This window comes from Xyrauchen texanus, chromosome 37 (genome assembly GCF_025860055.1).
Source record: "Xyrauchen texanus isolate HMW12.3.18 chromosome 37, RBS_HiC_50CHRs, whole genome shotgun sequence".
Classification (NCBI taxonomy): domain Eukaryota; kingdom Metazoa; phylum Chordata; class Actinopteri; order Cypriniformes; family Catostomidae; genus Xyrauchen; species Xyrauchen texanus.
Genome location: NC_068312.1, coordinates 13,921,747 through 13,949,418, shown reverse-complemented (window position 1 = coordinate 13,949,418; position 27,672 = coordinate 13,921,747). Strand labels below are relative to the sequence as shown.

Below are 27,672 nucleotides of genomic sequence, written 5' to 3'. Positions count from 1 at the left end.
TTTGCTCTGTCACTTGACTCTCCATGGCATTTAAATTTGGTCCCAGCAGACACATTTACCAGGAGCTCATCTGACCTGCTGTTCTAGAGCACTCCTTTGGGAAGAGAGATCTGCAAAGTGATTGGAGCTTCACAATAGATGAAAATTTTTTTTTGGTTTTCAGCATATTAGGACTGCCAAAGTTAATGTACAAACATACTGTATACAATTGAAATAGGTTTAATGATGTTACATCCTTCACAGTTACACTACTGAAGATGTTTTAAGCCACAACATATCAGTTTGTGGAATGATTTCAACCTAATAGCCATTATTCAATTTAGGATTTTTATTAGACAAGGGTTCTGTTATCGTTGGAATCAGGAAGTAATCACATTAACATAAACAATGGCTATCACAGTTCTGAAGGTGCAGTTTTTCTCTAAAATTATATTTTTACCACACTGATGGTTAGGATTAGGGTTTGGGTTACAGGATAGAGTTAATAAAATACAACATAAAAATACAACTAACTTTACAACTCTCATTTGGCACCACCTTTTTCAAGTGGAAACTGGAGTTCGATCATGTCCATAAATTCAGCAACACTACTAGCTTCGAGTGATCTGAATTTCAATAAGCACAGGCCGATTTTAGCAGCAGAACTTTCCAGCATACTGTTGCAAATTCACAATGCAATCTGTCTGGTATTTCACTGCAAAACCTTGCAGGTAAACTTAACCAGGCGCTATACTGTATGCCCTGCACTGTGCATATTTAAATCAAGTCATTGTCATTCATGCATGATTTTTTTTGGTCAAGCATCCCTCCTTTCTATTTAAATGATGCACATTGTACAATACGCCAAATTCGCCAACTCTAATGGTAAACAGAATTTAAAAAAAAAAATGTATGTACATTTTCTATTGATCATGGTATAAATCATTTTTACAAACTGTTGTGTTCCTAGTCTGAAATTTGTATTGCTTGCTGTCTTTTAGACGTTTTCTGGTCGCATGTCCATGTTATAGGGTACAATTGTCCAATGCAAACATTAGCTGATTTTCATAATTCGTATAGTGAATTTGGTGCTAAACTAACCCAGAAAAATCATTCAAATGAATGACACTATCAGTAGATAGAATTAATTCTCACTGATGCTCCTTCAGTATTCAAGGCTATAATAGGGCCAAGCAGTTGATAATCAACTACTGTAAATGTATGGCTTTTGAATGCTGAAATATTGCTATTTGTCCAGTGTTCAGGAACATGAGTGCACATTTATAATGTTGAATCTCTCTTTTTGGGACAAATTACTATGTGAATACTGACTTTACTGAAAGACAGCACTATATATCAAATATTTGTAATCCACAGTCAGTAGTGTTTTCAGATTGCTCACTAAAAGATATACTAGATGTATTTCTTACTAGGCCTGGGCTTTAGAGTAAGTGAAGTTTGACCACAAATGTTATTGAGCACAGTCGATCTTCTGCTTTCCTCAGCTGAAAGGCTCTAAATGTTTCTTCAGCATTGCCCTCCTCAGAGGCCCGTGTGGGACACAGTCGGCTGAGCGTGAATCGTGAATCTGTGGACTGATTCCTGGGAAGGTGCTATTTTATGTGTGTGTGTGTGTGTGTGTGTGTGTGTGTGTGTGTGTGTGTGTGTGTGTGTGTGTGTGAAGAAGAGAGGAGATTTTACTCAAGTTGTTTAGTGGATTGTGTCTCTGTCCGTGGTGCTGAAACATTCATAGCCTTCATAGCAACTATTAAACTCAAGTGACCGTTTTGACAGGACAAGTGTACACTATAAAAATGTTTTAAGAGGTAGCCTGAAAAGATATCTTAGTGTGATAGCATCTAAATGAACTGGCCATAAATATTATTTAATATTACTAAAACAATCTATAAACAGTAAAAAGAACACAAATTTCATTTAAATTAATGCATTTGAAATAGTCTATGAGGCAAATATTCCAGATTTCCATCCTAAGTGCAATAGTGTACACATGTTTTATGTTTGTTTTTATGAAATGAGGGACAAGTTGAAAATATTTTCTGTGGTATGTCACAGGTGCTGTTGATAGAACATAGAATTGAACCTTCTTTTAAATTCCACACATGAAAGTCAGTGTATGGGCCAGATCAGGTAGAAATAGCTCCTAAAAGGTGATCATTTTGTCAGACGTAATAGTATAGAATGGTGTCATTTTTTCCAATGCTACAATGTATCTCTTATTCCAGCTTAATATATCAACATGATCACACAGAAGGTGACATGTTGCAACCAAATGTTCTGGTACTCGACAACGACCCCATACTGCCAAGTTACTGACAAGCACCAGCTCCTGTCAGACATTTTTTGATCAATTCAAATGTGTTTACTGGTTTCTTGTAGGGCTACAGATATTTTGTTGCACAAGAAGCCTCAGAGACATGGGTTCTGGGAGATTTGGATGTTGCATTTTTCCTCTAAGATTCAGGGCCGGATCTTTTTGGCATAGGGTGGCAACTGGGGCTTCTTTTTTTTCAGAACACGATCATGTTTTATGGGATTCTAATGCACATCTAATCCACCCAACATTTTCTATCGGACACTGAATGTGAGAGACAATGTCACAAGAGAACCCTGTTATGTTTTCCAACCACAATAATAATGACAACATGGACAATTACATGGAAAATAGGGGTAAATGTACATTTTTCAGTTGTTTTCAGGTCTTCACTGAATGATTATTAGATATGATGCATCAATACAGATTTAAAATGTTTAATGTATATTGTGCTCAGTAGTCTAACACTGCTTGTCAATGTTGAACCTCGTGGATTTTTCCAGCGCCACACATCAGCAAACAGTGCATGTTAATTGTGTTAGTGTCATGTAAGGTGTAAATATCTAAATAAACATGCAATATTTGGCTACTATTTTATGATTAAATGTTGTACCGACCAACAGTAATTTCCAAGGGTGCAAACTATTCAGATTTCGCTGTTTTGAATTGAAAATATGTCATGTACAGTACGTCATTCACATTTGTGAATCATGTCAGGCTTAAGACAAAGAGTGAATGTTAGAAAATGATAAAGAAATTGAATGATTGTGGTTATCTGGTAAGCTTTTGAAGTAGCTTTTTAGAAAATTCACTTGACATTGTCTAAGAAAATGATCCATAAAACACAAAGTAGAGTGTATCACCCTCAGATTAGAACTTGAACATGGTAAGACCTGTGAATTGTGTCTTCTATTGAGTTTTAAGGTTTTGGTAAGGACAGTGTCATATACCATATGTTTAATGCAAATATTATGTAATAATTTTTAATCAATTTAATATTTTCTAAATATTTAATTTACAAAAGTCCTCCACATAATCCTCCAGACAATTCCCCTGGTGAAGTCAAAGAAGCTGGATTGCTGGGTTCATATTGCGGTATACTGTAACGTTCTCTCTGTAACGATGATGCTGGCAATGATAAAGACGATGACGATGGAGTGTAAAGAACCCAAGTGCAAATTTATTCCAACGTGTAAATCCATAAACCCTAATTACAATCATAAATAAAACATGAACACGAACTTGACTTGACAATAACTTGGCTTGACATAAATTTGAACTAACAACCAAAGTTGCATACAAACATCAATACCTGACAATGGACAAAGGAAAACACGAGGCTTAAATACATGACATGGGAGAACACATGACAAAGATAACCAATAAACACAAAGATCTCTAAACAAGATAACAAGACAATCAACCAATGAAAACAAGGCACATGAAAATAGAGGGAAACATGACATGAAACAGGATCTAGAAAATCAGATCAAAATAAAAGACATGAAAAACATGAACCAACAAAATACACATGACATTTGTGTTATATGGACTACTTTTATGGTATTTTAATAATAATTTAGTTTTTCTCTTTGGACCCTGACAGGAGTGGTCAATATTAACTGTTTTTGTATGGAAAAGAGCAGCGTTAGGATTCGTGAAGAATGGATTGTGTTAATATTCTACTGGGGGAAAAAAACACAATGAGGGAATATTTGAGGGCAGTAAATTATTTTGTGTATTTTCTTTTTGCTAGCCAGCTGACACAGACATGCCATTTTACAGATACAACAGTGATGAAAAGAAATTCAAATTTTATTAGTCTTTTCTTTGAGACAGCACAAAAAATGGCTGAAACAGGCAAATTGCTAGCAATGTGGACATGTGGTGAGCTTGTTCTGTGTAAACATACAAAAAAACATCTATCTTTTAAAACCAAAAATTATAAAATTGTTGCCTTTAATGCATTTAAAGCTTTTATTCAGAAAACGTCACATTACAGCGCCATTAATGTTTTCAAGGACCAAAGAGGACCATTATTTGTGTGACCTCAACAACTGAGGTCTTAAAAAACTATAATACAATATACCCTATACAAAATAAAATAAGCATTTAACAAGAAAGTATGAACATAAAAAAATAAAAAATACTGTGACTGAAGGCAATGTATGGTTTCTGTGGGTGTGCATCTCAAAAATGAATTTAGCTGCAACTGATACATGATTGTCCTCCCCCAGTAACACCTGCATTTGATCTGTTTCTGCTGAACAGGAAAACTGTGGCATGAGGTTTGAGAGTTTGTCAAAGTATTTCTCTCTCACCTCTGTAAATTTCTCACAGTGTCTGAGAAAGTGTGTCTCTGTCTCAACCTCACCAGAGTCACAGTGAGCAGAGACTCGTTCTTCCTTTTGAAAGCCATGTTTGTCTGTGTCTGCCTTTTTCTATAACCTGACAGGATCCATCTCTGTTTTGGATCTCTTTGGAAATATTCTGCAAGATTGTACTTTCTGTGCGGCTATCCTTATAAGGACTCTCCATAGACATAATGATTTTTATACTTTGCGATCTATATATTATATCCCCTAACTCTAAACCTAACCCTCACAAAAAACGTTCTGCATTTTTAAATTTTCAAAAAAACATTGTTTAGTATGTTTTTTAAGCGATTTGAATTATGGGTACACTAGAAATGTCCTCAAAAAACACATTTATAGCATAATACCCTTATTACCAGTTTGTAACCTAAAACAATGTCCTCGTAAACCACCCAAACCATCCACACACACACACACACACACACACTCTGCACTTCTCTGCTTGGACTTCAAACAAAAGAGGCATACAAAATTTGTTGCAGCAACCTCACTTTTTCCTGTTCATGAAACTTTTCCTACAAGAAAGTCATAAGGACCTTTAGGACAGACTTTATTAGAATTTCATCAATAAAGACACCTATTATGTGTTAATTACATCCTTAATGTGCAAAGGAGACTTTAATATTAATAAAAGAACCATAAAATTAAACAAGATTTATTTGTCCTATTTAGCGTATCATTTTGTTGATTGTTTTCTTTTTCTGCAGCATCACAACGGTTAGCCCCAACTACAGTGAAATCTCATTGGCTCAAAATCCCGCTCAACTTGAGATGAGTTCAAATATTTTTTTTGTGATTATCGAAAAGCATGTCTCAGTCCATAGAAGTAATATTCCTCCAATGTTTTAATAAATCCATATATTTCTAAAGCAGTTACAGAACTTGCACAAACACTAAAACTGTTAAGTACAGTATATGTTTTCAAGATAGACTCCTTCAAAGGGAAAGTCTAATCTCATTTTCACTTATGCCTATTCAGTGTTGGTGTCACAATTACTTTTTTAGTAAAATGAATAGTTCATAGTGATGCTCCGATCAGGATTTTTACAGCCTTTACATTCACCGATCCTCTTGTCACGTGATCAGAATTTTCCTCTTCCCAGTAATATCACTTTGCCTAGTTTTTGCTGACAAATAAGTTTAAAAAGTTTAAAAGGCTTATGAAAAAAGCTTTTTTAATAAGACTTTAAAGCAAGTATAGGCTAGCAAAATATTCTCTATATTAAGATAGACAGCCCTATAAAAAATTAAGCATCAAACTGAATACAAATATTATGGTTATTGATTCGTTGTCATTATTTCATATAAAAAAAATTTGTTCTCATTTTATTTCAATTTTATTTTTGCATTGTATTTATTAATACATTATATTATGATATCCTAATATTGTATAAAGAATTATTACATTTAGAATTTGTTCCCTGCCTTTTCATTTAGTTGGATGATTGTGTTAATAGTTGCTGCTTGAACTTTAATGAGAGGTCACACGCTCTCACTCAAGGGAAGAGCATATTTCTGGACTCTACAGGTGCTACTATTGTTAATGCCTTTTAATTGGGAGATATTTAATAAATTACACCACATCTTGTAACTCGTGTTATTACTGAGATGCCTTTGCCCGGTGGAGACTGGGAAGCTGCCACCATGAACAGGACCATTTCACAGCTCACACTGTTTTCCCTTTGCTTGTCGCGTGTGAACCCCACATTAACAGTACAGTACACAAGCTTTAAATATTCGCCATACCTCTCCCACTGCATCGTTCTTAACTGCTGAATCAAATTTGTTGTCTTACAACACTAGTCCTCACACTCTATGATGCCATGAACAGTGCTGGTGAAGTCTTAAAGGAGCCGCGTGCGTTTTTTGCGACATGAGCGATCAGCTTATGCGATTGGCTAAATTACCATTCACCGATCAAGTCATAGCACGTGAGTATCGGCCGAAACTGAACGGTGGTCGATCGATTGGAGCATCCATAATAATTCATCCAGAATATATTCCAAACTGTTATGACTTTCTTCTGTGGAACACAAATGGAGAATTTTTGATGGACTGTTCCTTTAAGTATCTATGTACAGCTGTTTTCTCATTGGTTACAAAGTGTATCTGCACTGCTCTGTGGCTCCCATTGTGACTTTCTGATTTAGCTGGTCTCCAAAACAACTCGGCATCTGTTTTGACAGGCTGCTCTCAAACTTTTGAGTGTGTATTAGCCATGGGACCAGTGCGACACACAGTGTCAGTGTTCCTCAAATGAAATGTGTTATCTTCTTTTCATGTACTATTCAGTGAACCTCAGTTTTGTCAGGAAAATTGGATTGTTGATTCACAACTGGGATGTTTATTTTCTTACTCTCTCACTTTCTTTTAGTGGGGAGGATTATCATATGTATGAGAGATTCTCTCAAGAGATGGAGTGTTATTAAATAATCTAAATTTAGAGTGTTGTTTTCTTTTTGACTGTTTCTGTAAAAGTGTAATCAAGAAAGATTATATGCACTCTGAGTCTCTCACGGTTTCCTCTTAGCAAAAACAGAACAAGTCTAAAGTCTTGGTAGTACACTAAAAAGTGTTATGTCAGGTTACCTAAAAAAGGCCAACCTACATTTACACACATATTCTAATTTAATTTGTTTGCGTGGCAGCTCACCTGATTGTTGCTGGACTCAGAAGACTTCGGTTCGAGCCATGCAAACAAGCTGACACACAAGACGAATGTGTCAAGAAGTGACATGAAATGACGTGGCTGCTTCAGAAAATGTGCTTTTCATGTTGCATTTGCTTTAAGGACACTATTGATTAGGTTCAGGTTCGTTAAGTCAAGTTTTAGGTTAGGCAGTTACATTTTACTCATTCAAATCGCCATATAAAATTCTTCTTAAGTACCTCGTCTGACTAAGACACCATTTCACTCGCTTTTGGTGCCCCCCGCTGGACATTTCACCTGCCCATATTATCTGAGGGATAAAGGGTAAACGTATGTGGCTTGCTGTCCAAAAAAGAGGGGCTCGAGGAAGATGCTCGACTCGAGCGATATATTTACCCCCTGCAACAAAATGTTTAATGAAGCAAGTAAATTTTTTTCAGTAAAATTGTTGTCACGGTCAGGCAATATTCATGATATCAGGCTGAAATTTACTGGCTTCATTCAAGTAAAAAAATACTATAATATTTGCAACACTTTACTATAAAGTGAACTACATTAGTAGTAATAATGAACTAACAATGAACAAAACCTTTTCAGCAGTTATGAATCTTGGTTAATGTTAATTTCAATACTAATAAATGTAAAAATGTGACTTTGAAGTGTTTCATAAATGAGCATTTATTAAGATAAATACATTTTGTAAAATGATACTGTTCATTGTTAGTTCATGATACCTAATACGTTTACTAATGTAAACAAATACAACCCCATTGTAAAGTGTTACCAGCAGGGCTGGACTGGGAATAGAAATCGGCCTGGGATTTTACATGGCAACTGGCCCAACTGTTGTTAGTGCATATCGCGGCGACGTTTTGTGGTCCATTCTGCATAACGCGGTGGCTCATTGTTTCTTATCGCGGCCCATTTGGCACGTTTCGCAGCCGAACCACCGGCCCGCTCGATTCTCCCGATGGTCATTCCGCCCATGATCGGCCCAAAAGTGCGTCGGCCCACCGGGAAAATGCCTGTTATGCCAGATTACCAGTCCAGCCCTGTTTACCAGTATTATATAATGGTTATACAAACCTGATTACATTAGTTTATGGAAATATCAGGTACAAATAGCTCCTTAAAAGCTGAAACTTGGATGCAAGAAAAATATTTAACATCGAAAAGATAACCTAACAATTTGAAATTTGAAATGTGCAAATTTACTTCATCCTCAAAAACTGTGACTCCCTGAATGTGTACCCATCCAAGCAACCCCACTTATAAAAGTTCTGGAGCCGCTGGTGTAAACCAAATCATTTTTTAAAGGGTTTTGTTTCCTGGCTTCAACTCTGTATGCCATTTGATGCAAGGAAATCATCACCAAAATGTACTTTCTATTTCTTTTGTTCTCCCTCTCTCTCTCTCAAAATCTCTCTCTCCTTCTCTCTCTCTCTCTCTCTCTCTCTCTCTCTCTCTCCTGTTTCTTTTAGTCATAGCCTCTGTATGTATATGCCTCCATCTGTTCACTGTCTGCCCATATCACTTTATTTCCCTCCCTTTCTAATCCTTCCTTTTCTCCTCTTTTATTTTCCTTTTTCTTATATGTACTGGTGCAGATATCTCAGAGACATGTGTCACTGCACCCAGCAAACTTGCAGTCTTTAATGATGTCACTTCTCCTTGTTCCTCAACTCCACAATTTTCCTTCCTCTTGTTTTGTTATTTGACTATAAATTATACTATATAATATATTATAAAGTGACACTTCAAACTTTCAAACCCGCTTTCTATGGAGACTTGTTACATCACGCAGTCTTGCTTTTGAGGCCAACTCTATCTAAGTGGCTCACAAGTTTTAGGTGTGATGTAGTTTTTGAGGTGTTGCTGGGGGACCTGGAACCCCCATAAGAGTTAGTAGACGCCTAGAGAACAATTAAATTAAACATGGATGGTACCATTCTGTTTTATTGAATAATAATAAAAAAGGACAAATTTGCTCTGACTCTCTGTAATTCAAACACTAGTTTAAGGGTCAGCTTGTTTTTGAAGTTGCACTTTTCATCTGTTGGAAAATGTTCTCAACCTGGTTCTTGTCCTCACAGACTCACTCTCTAAACTCACACCATGGAATTAGAAATATTTAGTTGAGTCTGAGACAAGTCAGAGGATTTAAACAACTGAATAAAACCTAAAACCCTGATGCATCCATGTGTTGTCATTTAAAAAAAATAAGAGGGATCATAAAAAAGTATTTAGTGCTACCTTGGAGAAGCTACTTGACAACAGATGTGCTCATATACTCCACAAGACAAAATAGTAAATTAATTAAAAAAATTATCCGGTTCAAAAGTTTGTATTCCCTTGGTACTAAAAGGATTAATTCACCCAAAAATGAAAATTCAGTCAGTGTTTAATCACCCATTTGTTGTTATAACCCCATATGATTTTCTTTCTTTTTCTTAACACAAAGAGAGAAATTGTGAAAAAATATTGTGCTCAGTGATGTCACACAATGGCAGTTTATGGTGAACACTTCTTCAAGCTTCAAAAGGACAGAAAAGTATAATATAATATAATTATTGAATGTGACTCATGTCTTGTTCTGAAGGAATACAATAAGGTTTGGTGAGCAACAAACCAAAATCTGATGTATTGTTTAGTGAAATTCTTGACCAAACATTGATCTCATGTGCACGTCCATGATGCAGACTGCACACAAGCTTTAGAGCTCCCCTATAATATGAGAGCAAACCCTTTAATATGGTGTGTTGCGTTATCTATGATTAAAGACTGTTTGTGTAATAATTGTTCATGAGTCCCTACTTTGACCAAATTTTCTTAAGAAAAACCCCCCAACTACTGTACATTATTTGGCTTCCCAGCATCTTCTGCTGATTTTAGTTCTTCCCAACAGTGGCTATATGATATACAGTACATCCTGCTTTTGACAATCAATGGACTCATACACAACTATTACAAAAGGTGCAAACATTCACTGATGCTCAAGAAGGCAACACAGGAACCAAGGTAGACCTAATACAAACTTTTGAACTGGATGATTTGTGTATATGACAGTACATTTTGTGTAATGTAGCACTACATAAAATATATAATTTTTATCTCTTATATGTTCTGAAAGGGGTGTGAAAATGTATAGGCCTAAAACAAAAGGAGTATGCAAACTTCTGCCATATATAGTTTGTGAAAAACAAAAAATGTATGTATTAAATCCACGTAGCCTCTTCTATCCATATAGTTTCATATTGCATGCATGTATTATTATGAATAGACTTGTCATGTCAGGTATACATTTTAACACAAAATTTACAGCATTGGATCCTAAAATTAAAAATACAATTATTTACAAATCTCAAAATTTAAGTGCTTGTATTACGTAAAAAGTGCAGTGTCTGAATGTGACATTGTCTGATTTACCTCCGTGCTCATGTGGAAAATTAACATTCACAGTGACAGAAAACCCCTCGCTTACATTTTCATGTGTTGCGCTAAGAAATGGATCAGCTTCTTTCAGCTCGTTGTTGAAAAAACATTTTCATTTTGGGATTTGCTTGGACTGACAGGACAACATGTGTGCCAAGCGCATGACATCATTGCCATGTTAACCAGATACATTTCTGCTGATCGGCCACCTCAGTAATCATCGTTATAGTGTAGTCTACGTAGTAACATTCAAGCATACTGGTTGACTGATGAGAGTGCTGCTCTGCATGTGCGTATGTGTGTGTGTGTGTGTGTGTTTGCTCAACACAGTGAAACAAACTCTGGCTACATCTGTGACATCAGGGGGTAGTACAGCCGTATGCAGGCAGAGATGTGTTCATTTATTTCTGTTTCATTATTTTTTTTATAATGAGTCGCAAAGGCTCGTATCCCTGTCAATTCCGAGTAAAAATGTACCCGAGACCGTAAAAAGTCCAAGTCCATTAAAATTGGACTTGTGAATCAGACTTCAGTCTGAACTTGAGTACCCCAACTCTAGAAATATGCCATTCAATAATTCAGTGCTAGACCTGTTAATGATTTCTTTCTTTCTCTCTTTCTTCAGTGTGGAGCCGGGCTGGCAGAGAGTCGTTCAGGTGGATCTAGAGGTGGATGGCATCGGCAGTACAGTAGGCAGCAGGTCCATTTCCTGGGCAGTGGAATACCCAGGCATCAGGGCTGGCACTGAAGAAACTGAGACACACATCCACCTGGCACAGAAAGACCTAGTTGGCATTGTGCCATTGGCTATGGTGAGAAGAACTGTCTATCATTTTTATTAGGGTCTCTCTACAGCACTCTTCATGGGGTACTAGGACTGAAAGATAAAAGAAGTGGGCAGTCATGCTTTTTTAGGGGACATTCATATAACAGAAAATCAGCTGTCTGACTTAAAAATCATATTTCATTTGAGCATAATCTCTTGTTTTAAAATTACAGTTGAGCTCTCAATCAATGAATTACATTTTTTATAAGCATGCATAATAGGTATCTATATTTTAATCACTTATTCAAAAATATTCAAAAGCAAAAGTTTTCCAAGCAAAAGTGATGTAGTGATGTCATCTGTCATGCAAAGCAAGAACATCATTGGCACTTTATAACAAAGAAAGTTAAGACAAGTTATTAATTTTATTTGACATCTAGCTAATTATACTGGATAATCTTTTAAATTGACAGGCAGGTTACTCATTATGTAAATTCAAAGATGTTAAGAATTGTAAAGGGGTTAGGATGGGCAAGGAGGAGGCGAGAACCGGCTTGAAGATATAAATAATAGTTTAATAAAGAACTAAACAGAAACTCAAACACACAAAGGTGTTGGATAAATCTCTCTCTCTCACTCTCTCACTCACTCACTCTCTCTCTCTCTCTCTCTCTCTCTCTCTCACACACACTCTCTCACACTGCAGCTTCCAGTCTGCCTTTATTTCTCTCTGTGGCTTGATTAGCCTGATTAGGGGCCGGGTGTGCGGACTCATGACCCGGCCCCGCCCTCTGCCCTATCACAAGGATTAATTTACAAGAATCTTCAGATGGCAGTCATTCTCATGGACCCTGTTAAATTACATCTATTTTTAAGTCAAGGTTTATTTATATAGCACATTTAAGTGCAACAGAAGTTGATCTTTTTTATTATTACACTTTTAGCATATTACTTCCAATAACTAAAACATCTTTGTAACAGTTTACAATAAGGTTCCATTCGTTAACATTAGTTAATGCATTAGTTATCATAAATAAACAATTAAAAAATACATTTATTGATGCTGACATCTTTGTTCATGTCTTCTTATATGTTCTGAAAGGGGTGTGAAAACGTATAGGCCTAAAACAGAAGGGGTATGCAAACTTCTGCCATATATAGTTTGTGGGAAAAAAACAAAAACATTTTGTTCATGTTAATTAATAAAATTACAATTGTTCATTGTTAGTTAATGTGAGTTAATAGTACATTAATTAATGTTCACAAATACTTTTTATCTTAAAATTGTATTAGTGTATGTATTAAGTATTGTTCATTGTTAGTTCATGTTAACTAATGTTGTTAACTCATGATAATAAAAGTAACCATATTGTAAAGCAAAAGTGTTACTTACATTTTAATTGACAATTGTTGACACAAAATGTAACATAAATTATTTTAAATCATAATTTAACATTATTTCAGCACTGACTGAAAATGTCACAGTTTAGTTGCAGGAGGTGTTCAAGGTCACCTCAAAGAAAGGAAGTTTTAAGTTTTTATTACTGAATTCTCAAACTGTGATTTACAATAACTTTCAGCCCTAACTATGTGAGAAAAGATTCAAGCTCAGTTGTCAGTCTGCCTTTGCTTTAGCTACAGGTAACCAAGGATTTCTACATTCATTTTAATGTTTATTAAATTATTTAATTACTATATGTTTTCCCCTTCACTTGTATCAAAGTCACTTGATATATATATATATATATAATTGCGGACAACAGTAAAAAGATACAAAAATATAATAAAATAAAAAAAATTAAATGACCCAGACTACATTAAACCTGTTTTGTCTTGCAAGAGGAAAAACATGTTTTTTTATGACCACACGGTGTATTTTGTGCAGTGTATTATTGACTGCTAAGAGGATGAGTCCACTGAAAGAGTTTTTCATTAATAAATTATCCTAGTACATTACAGTTTTTCTTGATCGATTTTACAGTACAATAGGCAACGCTCTCAAAATGATTCACACAGCTGACGGAACAGACACTTAATTTTGCAGAACAGTTCAATTTTACAGCATAATGAAGCACTTCATTATGCTGATAATGTATGCTGATAATGTTCATTTCTGATAATGCATTTATTAAAACTAAATACTTGCATCAAAACCATAGATGTGTTATCTATTGAATTCATAACATTTTCAGCTATAGACACACATCTCTACTATTGAAATAACACATTTGTCATAAAAATCCACAATTAAGACCTTTTTTCCATGTGTTTTTGCATAATTTCTCAAAATATCTTTTTATTTATTTTTTGTTTGTTTGTTTAAGTTTTTTTACGGCTTTTCCGCTGGAGAGAGGATGAGGAATTGTACTGTAAAAAATAAATACTGCTATATTGTTTAGACCTAAGTAAGACAGCACTGTTAGCACAGATGGTACAGTTATTGAGGACATTGATTGTGGCATGCTGACCAATGCCATTTCTCCCTATTCTTTTTGATGAGATTGAAGTCTCTGTAGATCTGCTCACATTTGTTCAACTTTTACTGTGCTTCAGAGAGACCATGATTCATAACATCATCAATTAGAGTGACTGTCAGATCATTTGAGCTTCTTCTGTGTCTTCTTAACTCTTCCACCCTACTGTCTTCTTTTTGTCTGCTCACCATCATTACCCCATCTCCATTTGGTCTTTCCTTAAGTCTTTCAATGCTCACAGCTGAAAGAGATATGAAATCCTTTCCATTTTCTCATCATTTCTTCCTATTTCCTCTTCATTTACACACTCTACCTCTTATTATATTGCACCTCTTCTTTATCTTGTTCTTCCTCTTCTTCTCATTGAATTTCAATATTTGACCCCTTTTATAGATAGAGTGTCATGAAAGTTGTGAGAAAAATGTTGTAAATTGCATTTTCTTTGCTATGTGCATTGCTAACACAGCAGATATACAACTAAAAGGTTTTGACAACCTGCCTTGAGCATTTGAGATTATGAGTTTTGGATCCAGAAACTAAAAACAGTTGATCTAAACAATAGAAATTCAAAAATCTAAAATATATCGAATTTATAAGTAATCCAACAAATGATGCATCACCATTACTATATTTGTAGTTTTGATGAGGCATATGTAAAATACAACCCAGTGATGTAATTTATCACCTGCCTGCCCCTTCTCATCTGGGACCTTACTTGGACATTTGTGAGACTTTTAAAGTCCTCAACAGCTTGCATTCAATGCTGGAGTGCTTGCTGTCATACTTCACTGTCCCCTCACTAATCATTTGGCAGAGATTTTGGCTCCGGTAGATAATGATTCTCATGCTCCCTATGCCATTTGCTGCTTGTTGGTTCACTCCCTAATTGTCTAGCATGTTGTTGTGGTCTAACGGGAGAGTTTTGGCGAGGACGGGGTTCTTGTTCCACACTCTTTAGGAAAGAGCGAGTGGATTTGGCTATCGCTGAGCTCCAGACGAGGTCTCTAGTGGAGGAGCACAGGGAGTCATGCATGACCAGGCAGAAGGATTTCTCTCTCTTTTTTTTTCTTTTTGGATTCTGAAGAGGCAACTGCTCTCCATGTCTGCTGGTTTTCCATGAGCTAAATCACATGAGTTGAGCTGATGGTAACTTTTCATATGTAGAGTGGCACCAAAAAGTATTTCGAAATCTAATTTATGGTTGTTTATGCACACAGTATATCAAACTAAGTTGCATCTGCAAACAGATGATGCTAGACCTGTTCTCTGATCTGACATCTCAGTCATTTTTTCAATTATTTTAAACAAACAGGTCTCAATGTCATTTGTAGTGGATTTTTGAAGTCTGTTCCCTTCACAGAGATTTCCTAGCATTGTAACCTCAGGTGTAGTTCATCATATTTGTGGACATGTTCAACAAGGTACTTTTTGTCTTCATTTTCAGCATTATAATTATAATTTTATCATTTCAACCTAACAAACTTCTTTTTGAAAAACATTTAGTTGGAAAATGTCTGTTTGTGCCACATTTGTAAATAGAGGTTATTGGTTTGACATGTTATATAATACAAAGAGATTCATGCATTTCGAAGTGTGGCTTAAAGCGATAGTTCACCCAGAAAGAAAAATTCTCTCATCATTAACTCATGCTTATGCCACTCCAGATATGATGACTTTATTTCTTCTGCAGAACACAAATTATGATTTGTAGAAGAATATCTCAATTCTGTAGGTCCATAGAAAGCAATTGATCGGGTGCCAAAAAATTGACACTCCAAGAAGCACATAAAGGAATCCATATGACTCCAGTGGTTTAATCCATAACTTCAGAAGTGATATTATACATGTGGGTGAGAAACTTATTTTTGTCATTTTATGTCCTTTTTTGGGGCGATGTGCATGAAGAATGTGAATCACCAAAAACACAAGAAGAAGAATGTGAAAGTTAAGTTAAAGTGGAGATTGACTGAGCGGGGAGATTGACTTAAATATTGATCTTTTTCTCACCCACACCTGTCATATCGCTTTTGAAGACACCGATTTAACTATGGATTACTTTTATCAGAATCAGAATCAGCATGTCATTATGCTGACTTATGTGATTTTTGGAGCTTCATAATGTTGGCACCAATTCAGTTGTATTGTATGGACTAAAAGAGCTGAGAAATTCTTTTAAAAATCTTCATCTGAGTTCAGCAGATAAAAGAAATTCATCCATATCTGGAATGGCATGAGGGTGAGTAAATTATGAGAGAATTTTCATTTTTGGATAAACTATTCCTTTATGTGTCCAAATATTTTTGAGGCCGCTATATAGCCTATATTGCATATATCCACACTTTCAAATACAGAACACTCTTTATCCTTTGTGTCAAAAGGTGTTTTAGCTGTACTCCAACCAATACCTCTGCCTTCCAGGCAAACATCTAATTAAACTCCACTCCACGTCATTTCTCTTGTTTTCAATCCTTTGAAAAATGCTGTTCGATTGCTGTTCACCTCTTGAATCGGCAATTTAAGTGAGACAGCTGCATCCATACTCAGACAATGCCCAATACTTCACACCTGAACACAAAACTAGGAATAAATACTTAATAATACAGAAAAAGGTAGCAATATCCACAAATATTTCTTCATCCAACATTCAAACTATTTGATCTTTTTCACACAACAATACAGTATATGACAATAGTTTAAGAGTACTTCACTGTTAACAATGATAGCATGTGTCCACTGACCATAAATTAAATAATTGATATGTGTATTGTGAGTTAAATGTATAAATATTCAACAGTCTCTTGATTAATATGGGCAGAAAACTGTGTGCATAAAAATTATAAAAGAATGAGCAAAGTACTCTTTGAAATCGGACGGACACAAGCGCTAGAATCCTGAGTTTGATGAAGGCAATCACATGAAATCAGTGGAGAGAGATCATGAAGGGTGTAAAATTGCCATTTTTTGGTTGGTTGAAGACCAGACACAAACTTTACACCAACACCAGGTTCCTGACCTCGCTGGCCTACAGATTTTGTGGTCAGTTAACATTCTGGCTAGGATGACAAGGAGTTCTGTATACACAAAGTTCTGTATACACAAAGCTGGAGGTGGTGTTCTGTCAAACAGGCAGGTAGAAATATTTGTTCAGACATCATGGAGTTGTCTAGTTCCAGGGTAGAATGACAGGTACAGTAGAGCTGCATATCGTCTGCTAAGAAAATGTTGGAGAAGATGTGTGCTTATATAATTGGGCCAAGTAAGGCTGAATATATCAAGAAGTTTAAGGGGCCGAGCACTGACTTAGACCTTACCTCCAGGGTGATGTGGCTTAGTGGTTATTTATCTAGGCTTGTGGAATTACAAAAATGGGGTTTCTTGCCTTAGAGCCTTGGTCTGCATTTGAAAAAGTTTTGAAAGCCCACACAAAGAAGTCATCAGTGACAAGTCCATTATTGTTGCTATAAATAGCAAGCTTGGTGTCAGTTTGTTTGTAACACAAATTACCATCCTTGTCAATCTCCACCAGTTCTCTTCGAGATTCTCTTTAACTTTTTTTCATGCCTTCAGTGATATGGCAAAAATTAAGCAGCTGCATGCAGTTACAGTACATGACAGTCACATGCAACAGAGTTTTCTTATTTACTGATTTTACAGTTTTTCATAGAGAAGACAGTGGCCTCATACAGTAGCCATGTGTAAACACAAATTTTTGCATAAAATCAGTGTGCAGACATACAGTGTTTAGACAAATAATGATTTATCAGTTCAACTTACCTTTTAAATTTGGAATAACATTTTGAATAAGACATTAACTGGTACAGCGTAACACAAAATGGTGCGCATTACCTCATTTCAAATAAGCTGGATTCATAATCTTTAGGATGAATGTATAAAATAAATTATATGCATACACACCTGTTGTGAATCCAGCTAAAATAAACACTTGTACATAATTACTAGTGAATGTGTGGTCTCTGATATCGGTGAACATAACGTATTGTAAGTTGGAAATGTATGCATTCACACTGCAAAACTGGCTCTCTTTTGGAATTACCTTTACTGGAAATGGTCAAATCATGTGGTTATATAGAAAGAGCACACCCCAGGGTTCAAACCATCCTGCTAACCAATCAGATTGGTCTTCAGATGGACTCTCACAAACATGCACTTGTAAAGTGTGTTGCTTAATTTCACCCATGATCTCCATTGTAATGACTTTAACAGAAAACTCACTTCGCCGAGTCAATTACTGCCTTTTCTGGTATATCAAATTCATCGTATTAATGCTCTGGTTCAGCTGGGAAGCTCTACAGATCCCAAATTGGAGGTATATCAAAGCAATTCATAAGACAGGCCTCCAAATTCAGATGAGTCTACTGAGGAAGGGGTTTTGTTTGGGCTCCAGATTCAGGGTGGTCCCATGATAGAAGTGAAGCGTGATTATGCCAAATAGGATGTGTTCCTAGATCAACATCCTTGTTGGTCTTGGAACAGCATTCCTGTCAACCTTTCAGATTTTAAGGTTTGTCTTAGGGCTGTGTTTGGGTCTTCAACAACGTCCTATTTCTTTCTGATTTTAGTATTACCTAATGGTTAGGATCAGGGATGGGGGTAGATGTGGGGTTAGGGACTAGTTCTTTTGGATTTTCCAATTTGAATAAACATGTTCTTCACTTAATTTAAATTATTTAATGATACAAGTCCTGGATTCTCATCCAAAGAACTTGGCACCTAAAAGCGAATTCACTTATAACAGCTCCAGGCAAAAACGATAGAGGTGAAAATGGAATTGAAACCCATTGTACTGAGAGACTCACCCCAGTTAAAATGCAGATTATCTCATAGGATAGAATGTGACTTTCCTCCTGAGCCAGAAAGAGGTTAAATGTATGGATGTTGGATGTGAGGCATGTACTGCTTCCGACCTTTACTCAGACGTGCCTCCTGTAAGACCAGCACTTTGGAGACCAATGACATAAATTAAGCGAAGCGTGAAGAGACTAGGCAGCCAGGCAGTGCAATACCGCCATGGTCTTAGTAAGTCCCACATCAAGGGTCATTCTAATCTCTATTAATCACCTCCAACAGATGGCCTCCACTGAGAAACAGAGCAAGAGAGAGATAGCTGTTGACACAAGTGTGTCGCCTGAGCTTTACCATACAGCACACTTTCATCAGTAATTCGTTTTAATTAGACTAACAGGCCACATTGTCTTTGAGCTGTGATATGGAGCTAATAGGGTTTTGAGGGGTGGAAATAATCCTTTTAAACAGAGTAATCTATGTGTGACCTTTGCACAGGTTGTGGATTTATAACATAAATGATCAGAAATGATGCAGGGCTTTGGTGCCGTCGTCCATATTTATGGATTATTAGCTTTCTTGGCTGTATCTGTCTTCTCTACCTTTATTTCTTTCTCTTTCTCTCTTTCCATAATTTGGTGCATATTTTTCAATTAATGATGTCCTTGCTGTTAATCAATTTGAACAAAAGGACATTTAATAGCTTCTCTAAAGCTCAGTAGCTCAACTGTCTGTAACAGACCTCTGGGAAAGAGAGAGAGTGACAGAGAGAAAGAGGGAGAATCAAGGGACAGATGTAGAGAGCCAAAGTTTTATGAGAGAATATTTCACTTTGAAAAACATACTTTGAGAATGGTGGAAGGCTCTCTCAGGTGCACACTGGCTGCTTGACAGAGACCAAATTTGTCATCTATTTCAATACTGCATAGCAGAAATGACTCAGAGGAGAGGAAAGGAATGCGGAATGAAAGAGAAAAAGAGAGAAAGCAGGAGTGAAGGAGGGAGAAGATAAAAGACAATTCTCCTAAAAATGTGTTTCTTCCGTCCACCTTCCCGTTTCTTTCCGTATGTGTGTGATAAATGATGTGTTATGTGGGTCATGTGAAGATAGATCTGCCGGTTGATAATTGAGGCAGATCAGATTTGTCAGCACAGCATGAGGCTGCACTCTGAGCTGACTCGCACACACATACACACACACACACACACACACAGTGATTTCAGTACAGTTCAGTACCTTCATCATTACCAACAGTTCAGATAAAGACATTGGTAGAGGACAAGATTTGGGCCATTTCTTTTATCAGAAAAATGCACATATGCTATATAAATGGAGACATACCTCAGACTTCTATTGTTTTTATATAAATATAATTATATTTACTTTAGACTAACCTTAACACAAACTCTAACCTATTAAAAAAAACACATTATTTAATATTTCATGTACATATGAGGACATTCCAAGGAAAAAGGTTGACAAATTTGTCCCCACAGTATAGTTAAATAATCATATACATATCACATACACACTTGATTAATGACGAAACACAACATTTATTATAAAAGATCTGTCTTTCGAATCATACACACATCTAATATTCTAATGATTACACATTTGGTAGATGCTATTATCCAAAGCACTCACAGCCCTGTTCACACTGACTGCAAGTTAACACTGGATTATACTACACAACTTCTAAAATCTGAACAGATTTTAAAATACCAGTCATATCACACTTCAAAACTTTGCAAATTGCTACAGACAAAAACTGACCATCACACACCAAATGACTGGGGATCACACACTATCCGACTTTCAAGTCAATTAGTCTTGATCACAAACTCACGTGGAAACACACATCCTCCCGTTTTAGGAGACGCCTTACAGTAGCAAAGCCTTCTGCTGGCTTAACATGCCAAATAAATAAATATTTTCATCCTTTTATTCTCAATCACATTTTTGCCTATGCATTTATAATAGCTTTCCACTCTTAATTAATCTACAAACAAATAGAGAAAAATTTTAAGTTTATCCAGTCAGAATTTATTCCTTGATGCTTACAAGTGAAGCATGACAAATGTTTCACAAATCACATGCCCGAAGCAGCACGTGAGTTTGAGCTCCACTCTGTCAGGCCTTCAGAATTTCTACAGAATCCCTCAACAGTGCAAATGAATGAGCAGCTAAAATCAGATTGTCAGATTCATCAGCCAATCAGATTGATTTATTTGTGCTTGGTAGGTGTGATCTTTAGTAAAATCAAGCTGCCTGACGAGTGGCTGTCATCACTGCTGGTATTGCTGGTGAGAAAGAGATCCTTATGGATGTAAAAACACGAGATGTTCTGCATGACCATGTGTTTGCTTAATTTATTACACAGGAAAGGAGGTTTTATCCTTTCTTGATTTTCACTTCAAGCAAGTTGGTAAGTGCTTTTTGCATTGTTACAGCAACATCAGGAGTTTTCTAAGTGTAAATTGGGCTGCTGGAGCATTCAGTGTCGGATCAAGTTTTGAAAAGTAATGCTGCGTTCCATTCAACTCGGAAAGTCGGATTTTACAACTTCCTACTAGAAAAAGTGCAATGCAATGCATCTTGAAGTCAGATTTCCAACTTGTAGGCTTGTGCAGAAATCGATTTTGCTGAGATGTCACACAAACATGTGGACACTCAGGGAGATATACAAAGTAAGTGATAAACATTCACTTTATTAAGTAATATCGATAAATGAGTTTGTTTCCACATTATGTGATTTTAAAACTTGTTTAACAAATGCCTGCAGAAACAGGTTTATTAAACATTATAATCTCTTTTGATAATCGAACACCTGAAGCACACATGCTAGTGCGGCAGCATTGTTTATCAGTTGGGTTGCTAGGAGACATCTCTAATAAGAGTCAAACCCCTGCTAAGCTAACGGGAGCATTGCAGTTTTGTTTCCTTAAACGTCATCTTCCGAATATCATGGAATGGAATGCAATTTATGGTCGGAGATATCAAGTAGGAATATCCCAAATCCAACTTGAATAGAACGCAGCATAAACGTGTACCCTGATGAAACGACATTTATTGCAAGCAACATTTAATTTGCAAATATTATTAGATTTTTCCAGGTATTATTGACCTCCTTGTTATAATTCATATGAACAATTCATTGTTTGAGCATTAAGTGTCATTTCAAGTTCTGGCTTTCATGTGTGGACGTGTTTTTAAAATGTAAATTGGTATTACTAGTTAGCTGTGTCATAATGTATGGCGCCCAATGGCATAGGGTGTCTTATTCATTGTGAAACTGTGTTTTCTGGATACAGGATACAGGAAACATGGATACAGGAACTGATGCTGTTGATGTTGCTGTGTTCAGAGTCGCGAAAGTGGACAAAGCGCAATTGGGTGTGTTCTTGGGTGGGAAGATGCAGCCAGTTTGGCCTCTAGACACCGCAACGCTTGTTCATCTCCTCCATTTATTGACCTTTTCAGTCCTGCATGCTCACTGTATGACTTAAGATTTCAGTTGTGGACTATCAAGCACTACCAGATTTCCTCTGTAGTCATGGATAGTTGGATAAAAAAATATAAAATTGTTTTATATCCTCCGACTATATGGAATTATAGTCTGAGGGTAAAAAAGTTTTGATACCCATCATATACTTTGTAATTTTCTGTGTAATTTGTCAACTCTGACTTGGGCCTACTGAAATTTGTGCTTAAATTGATTTTAAAGACGAATAGTGTAATCTAACCTTTTCAATGACTTGCAGTGACAAAGTGGCCAGAAATCATTCATCTTTAAGTGAAGTTGATGATTTCTGCAACATGAGCGACAGTGACTGCTGGCGATGCAATGTACTGAAGACATGTCTAGCGACTCAACAAAGAGAAATATTTTACTTTATGCAATTAAAGTGATGGTTCACCTAAAAATGAATATCCTCTCATCATTTTCTCAACCTCATGCTATCCCAGATAGGTTTGACTTTCTTCTTCTGCAGAACAAAAATGAATATTTTTTGAAGAACATTTCAGCTCTGTGGGTCCATAATATGCAAGTGAATGGTGGCAAGAAATTAGAATTTCCAAAAATCAAGCAAGTCAGCATAGTAGTCACCACTCCAGTGGTTAAATCCATGTCTTCAGGAGCATTATGATAGGTGTGGTTGAGAAACAGATCAATATTTAACCATAAATATTTTTTAATATTTTTTTATGTATGGTAGTCAATGTCAATGGTAGATATTAAAAGAAAAAAAGAACTTAAAAAATGTATCTGTTTCTCACCAACACATTTCATAAAACTTCAGATTATATGGAGAGCATAACGCTATATGGATATTACCTACTGGAGTTTTATGGATTACTTTATTCTGCCTTTATGTGGTCATTGAAGATAAACATTTCTGGCCACCATTCACTTGTATTGTAAATGTTATAAGAGTTAAGACAGCCGAAACACACATGATCTGTTTCTTGTGAGTTATTGTAGTTGAGTGTCGGCAAGACAGGAAGTTAATGCTACAATTGATTTCACAGTTCTATATGATTTGTTTCTGCCTGCATACAGGTATACAAGTATATATTATGACAAAAACTATTATGGAAAACTGTCAGAAATTTGTGATTCTGAGTGAGTTCGATTCATGCTTTGATATTCATTTTGTTCATGAGAAGATATATTATGCCCTGCTACAATTTATATTCAAATGCTTTACCCCTGCAGACCAAATTTTTTACAGCAAGAAACATATTTCTCCAAAACAGAACAACGTCTTTTTACAGCACAATATATCTAATTTGTTATCTGATATTCAAAAGTTATTGCTTGTAGTGTAGCCCACAAATAACATTCAGGCATCTGGTGGTGGTAAGGCTTACTAGTGATATACTTATGATTGTTATGAAGCCGAGACAATGGATTGAACCCAGACACAGTTTACTGAATAACTCAATGGTGGTACAAAGCAAACATGGAAAAATACAAGTTAACTCAGAGCAACAGAATTATGAGACATCCAACTAATCATCTACTCATGAGAAGAATACTCAAGGAAGAGCTGAGAACATTAGATGAAATCCAAACGAGACTAAACAAAGAGTGAGAAATTGTGATGAGACTTTATAGTGTTCTAGATTATAGTTTGATGGAGATCAGATGTGTGCAATTAGCATTCAGGAGAGTGAGATGTAATTGAGGGAGCAGACTGACGAGGGCATGACAATGATCGGTTGAGCTACTGAATACATACACCATCACACTAGTATTTCAGCAACAAAAGGCTGTTAACCACTCTCTCTATTTTTAGCAGTATGTTTAAATGGCCTGTCACAGATCAGTTAGTTCTTGCCGTTGATTTGATGGTCTGCTCTTGAGAAAATCTTTTTGCTCTTGGCTAAATATCAGTACTGGCATCTGCACATTAATAACCAGTAAAGATAATGTGTTTCCAGCTTACTGCATAAACAAAAACACTCTTCTAACAGTCACTAATTGTAGAATGGGAAGACTGAGAACCATCACAGAAAAACGGTGACATACTTTGTTTGCAACTTCTATCAGGAAGACTCGCAGACTTGAGTGAAATTGAAGATGACATTTATTTGATGAATATAAAACAGAAAAGTAATGTCTCTCTTTGGCATAAGCCCCGTCTGGCGGTCCGAAGTTGTAGTACTCGGAACTGTCATATCCTGTCATATCCTGACGGAGATAGGAGGCAGCGGTGAGGAGCCTACCCCATGCAGGACAGTACTCAACTGGTGGTGGTGGGGTGGTGGAGGTTGCCACGTTAGCACACTGAAACAGCAATGTGATAGATTGTGAGCAGACTTATAAAGCAATGGCTTACATGTGATTGGCTAGGAATTACCCAGCTAATGGTGCGATGATGTACAGCTACTAGTCTTCCCGCTACAACTACGCTGCGCGTACATTATATACATTGAACTAATGAAGTTTGGTTTTACAAACTACATAAAAGGTTTGGGTTTAAAATGTTGGGTCTTCAGAATGGCTTTGTTAAATCTGAAGTGCTTAATGTACATTTTGGCTGTTACAGTTCAATAGAGAATTTTGCATCTTCAATTAAAGACTTTTGTTTATAACTTTTTTAGAGTATATTGTATAGTACGGAATGTACACATGCTTATTCTGCAATGGATGTTCCATGGAAATAATGAAAAATGTGGTCTGGTTGTTTAAAGCATGAACAACAGACACTCTACCAGTGTGCCAGTGTGAAGTAGTGCCTACTTCAAACAAAGTAACAGAAATCCTTTTAGCAGATATAGTCCAAGCAGATGGAGGAAACGAAAACAGGAAAAGTATAATCCACAATGGTATCAGTTTGATAAGCAAAACATCGTCCTTTAGGCAAAAAAGGAAAAAAATACAAAAGAGTATAACACATAATTATCAAAGTTTTCTGTGCATGATTTCCTGCAAGACATTAATGTCAGTGTTTTGCCATAGCCAGCGAAGAGCCCAGATCTCAATCCCATTGAGCATGTCTGGAACCTGTTGGATCGGTGGGTGAGGGCTAGGGTCATTCCCACCAGAATTTTCTGGGAACTTGAAGTGCCTTGGTGGAATAGTGGGGTAACATCTCACAGCAAGAACTGGCAAACCAGATACTGACTGTTACTTTTGATTTTGGATTCAAGACTTTATTGTTTTCCTTCTGAATGTCGATGTTCTCCAGATGTCAACTTTCCTAAGAGAACAATACTATATTGTGACTGCTATGCTGTCTGGTTATTAGTCCCTGATTCTCTTCTCTTCTCTTCTCTTCTCTTCTCTTCTCTCATCTTCAAGTAGGCTTTAATTTGGACTATGTGAGTGTATCATATCACATTTCTTAGCATGCTGTAACACACATTCTCTCCACAATGACAGCTCTGAAATATGAATCCCCAGTGGCTAATCTCTCTCTCTCTCTCTCTCTCTCTCTCTCTCTCTCTCTCTCTCTCGCTCTTTCTCTCTCTCCTCTCTCTATTACTTGCACTCTCTTTGAATTAGCATGATAGAGCGTGGTAGTTAATTGGAGCAGCCACAGAGTTCATATGTGCCATCTCGTAGGTAACAGCGCATATTAAGGTACACAGCTGTTAAGCACTTTATTGTTTTCCTTCTGAATGTCAATGTTCTCCAGATGTCAACTTTCCTAAGAGAACAATACTATATTTTGACTGCTATGCTGTCTGGTTATTAGTCCCTGATTCAAGGGTGGTGCCCCAGCAATATTAATCCTTATTAATAGTCTATTGATTTTGATAATTGATAGTTATCTTTGATGATTGTTAATTTAAAATGTTAATGTTGATTCTAATCAATGTTCTATTGATTTTTACTTTGCATTTACTTTGCATGAGAACCATGTCTGCCATTTTGTGCCCTCTTTCTCTCCTTAAACACACACACACACACACACACACACACACACACACACACACACACACACACACACACACACACACACACACATACATTAGTTTTGAGCAACATGCTTAGACCCATCTCAACAATGGGTGGTCTCTTCCCTTGAGGAGCCCCTGTCCATGTAGATTAAAACAACTTTTAAAAAATTACTGATATAATAGAAGTCTTCACATGAGGGATCATGACTTTACACATACAGTATGTTTCAAAATTACAGTTAATTTCTTTAGGATTCAATTTTTTAATGAGGACAAATTTACTGTTTTTGAATGCATGAATGCACCTTTAAAAGCTGGCCACAACATGACATGTTTCCTTTCTGTAGTCTTTTCTATGGTCCTACAGCTCAAACATTCACACTAAGCATTCATAAATGTTCAATTCACGAATTTGAGCTCTTCTCTTCTCTTCTCTTCTCTTCTCTTCTCTCATCTTCAAGTAGGCTTTAATTTGGACTATGTGAGTGTATCATATCACATTTCTTAGCATGCTGTAACACACATTCTCTTCACAATGACAGCTCTGAAATATGAATCCCCAGTGGCTAATCTCTCTCTCTCTCTCTCTCTCTCTCTCTCTCTCTCTCTCTCTCTCTCTCTCTCCTCTCTCTCGCTCTTTCTCTCTCTCTCCTCTCTCTATCACTTGCACTCTCTTTGAATTAGCATGATAGAGCGTGGTAGTTAATTGGAGCAGCCACAGAGTTCATATGTGCCATCGCGTAGGTAACAGCGCATATTAAGGTACACAGCTGTTAAGCACTGATGAATAATTTTCTATGTACATATGTTTCATGCACTCAGTGCCCCTGATTCCCATCATTCTACAAACATCTTCAATGAGATTCAAAGCCACTCATATGATCATGGACTCTTTGTTTTCCTTTTTTTTCATTTTGAGAGAGGTTTGTCAGAAAACACTGTCACCTTCACACACTCTTGTGTGTCAGATGCCTGATGCTCCATTGGCTGCTTAGATGAGTGCTTCAGAAATCTTTAGCGAATTGAATGAAAAGACCAACTTGATGAACTCCTCCAAGCTTAATAGAACTGCAGTTTAGTCGTTCCTGTCTTTAATAAGAACACAATGCATTAGAGCTAAAATCATATCCTGTTTACTGCATACAACAGCACACTATTAATCCGAACAGGAAATTATCTTTCCCCTCCACCAAAGAGCGAGAAACAGAATGAGGCAAAGGCCTCAGTAAATCAGTGCCTTTGCATCTAAATCTACCTTTTTATTTAGTTCTTGTTTGGTTGTTCAATTATTTATTTATAGTTTATCCATTTAGTTGTGTTCATACATGTTTTCGCCAGCATCTCAAGTGACGTACTTAAGAGAAAGGAGCTGACAGTTGTGCTGGAGGCAAAAGGAGACAATGTTATGATGCATGATGTTATGATGTGTGAAACAATTATAGATGAA

The 27,672-nt window shown here is 36.4% G+C and overlaps 1 protein-coding gene across 1 annotated transcript in view; it reads left to right on the top strand.

Moving 5' to 3' along the window:
* The window catches only part of LOC127630986 (transmembrane protein 132C-like), a 345,492-nt gene that overhangs the window by 236,370 nt on the left and 81,450 nt on the right, over positions 1–27,672 (top strand). The window contains exon 4 of the mRNA XM_052108916.1: positions 11,394–11,580. Coding sequence (XP_051964876.1) covers positions 11,394–11,580 — 187 coding nt within the window. The remainder of the gene's footprint in view (positions 1–11,393; positions 11,581–27,672) is intronic.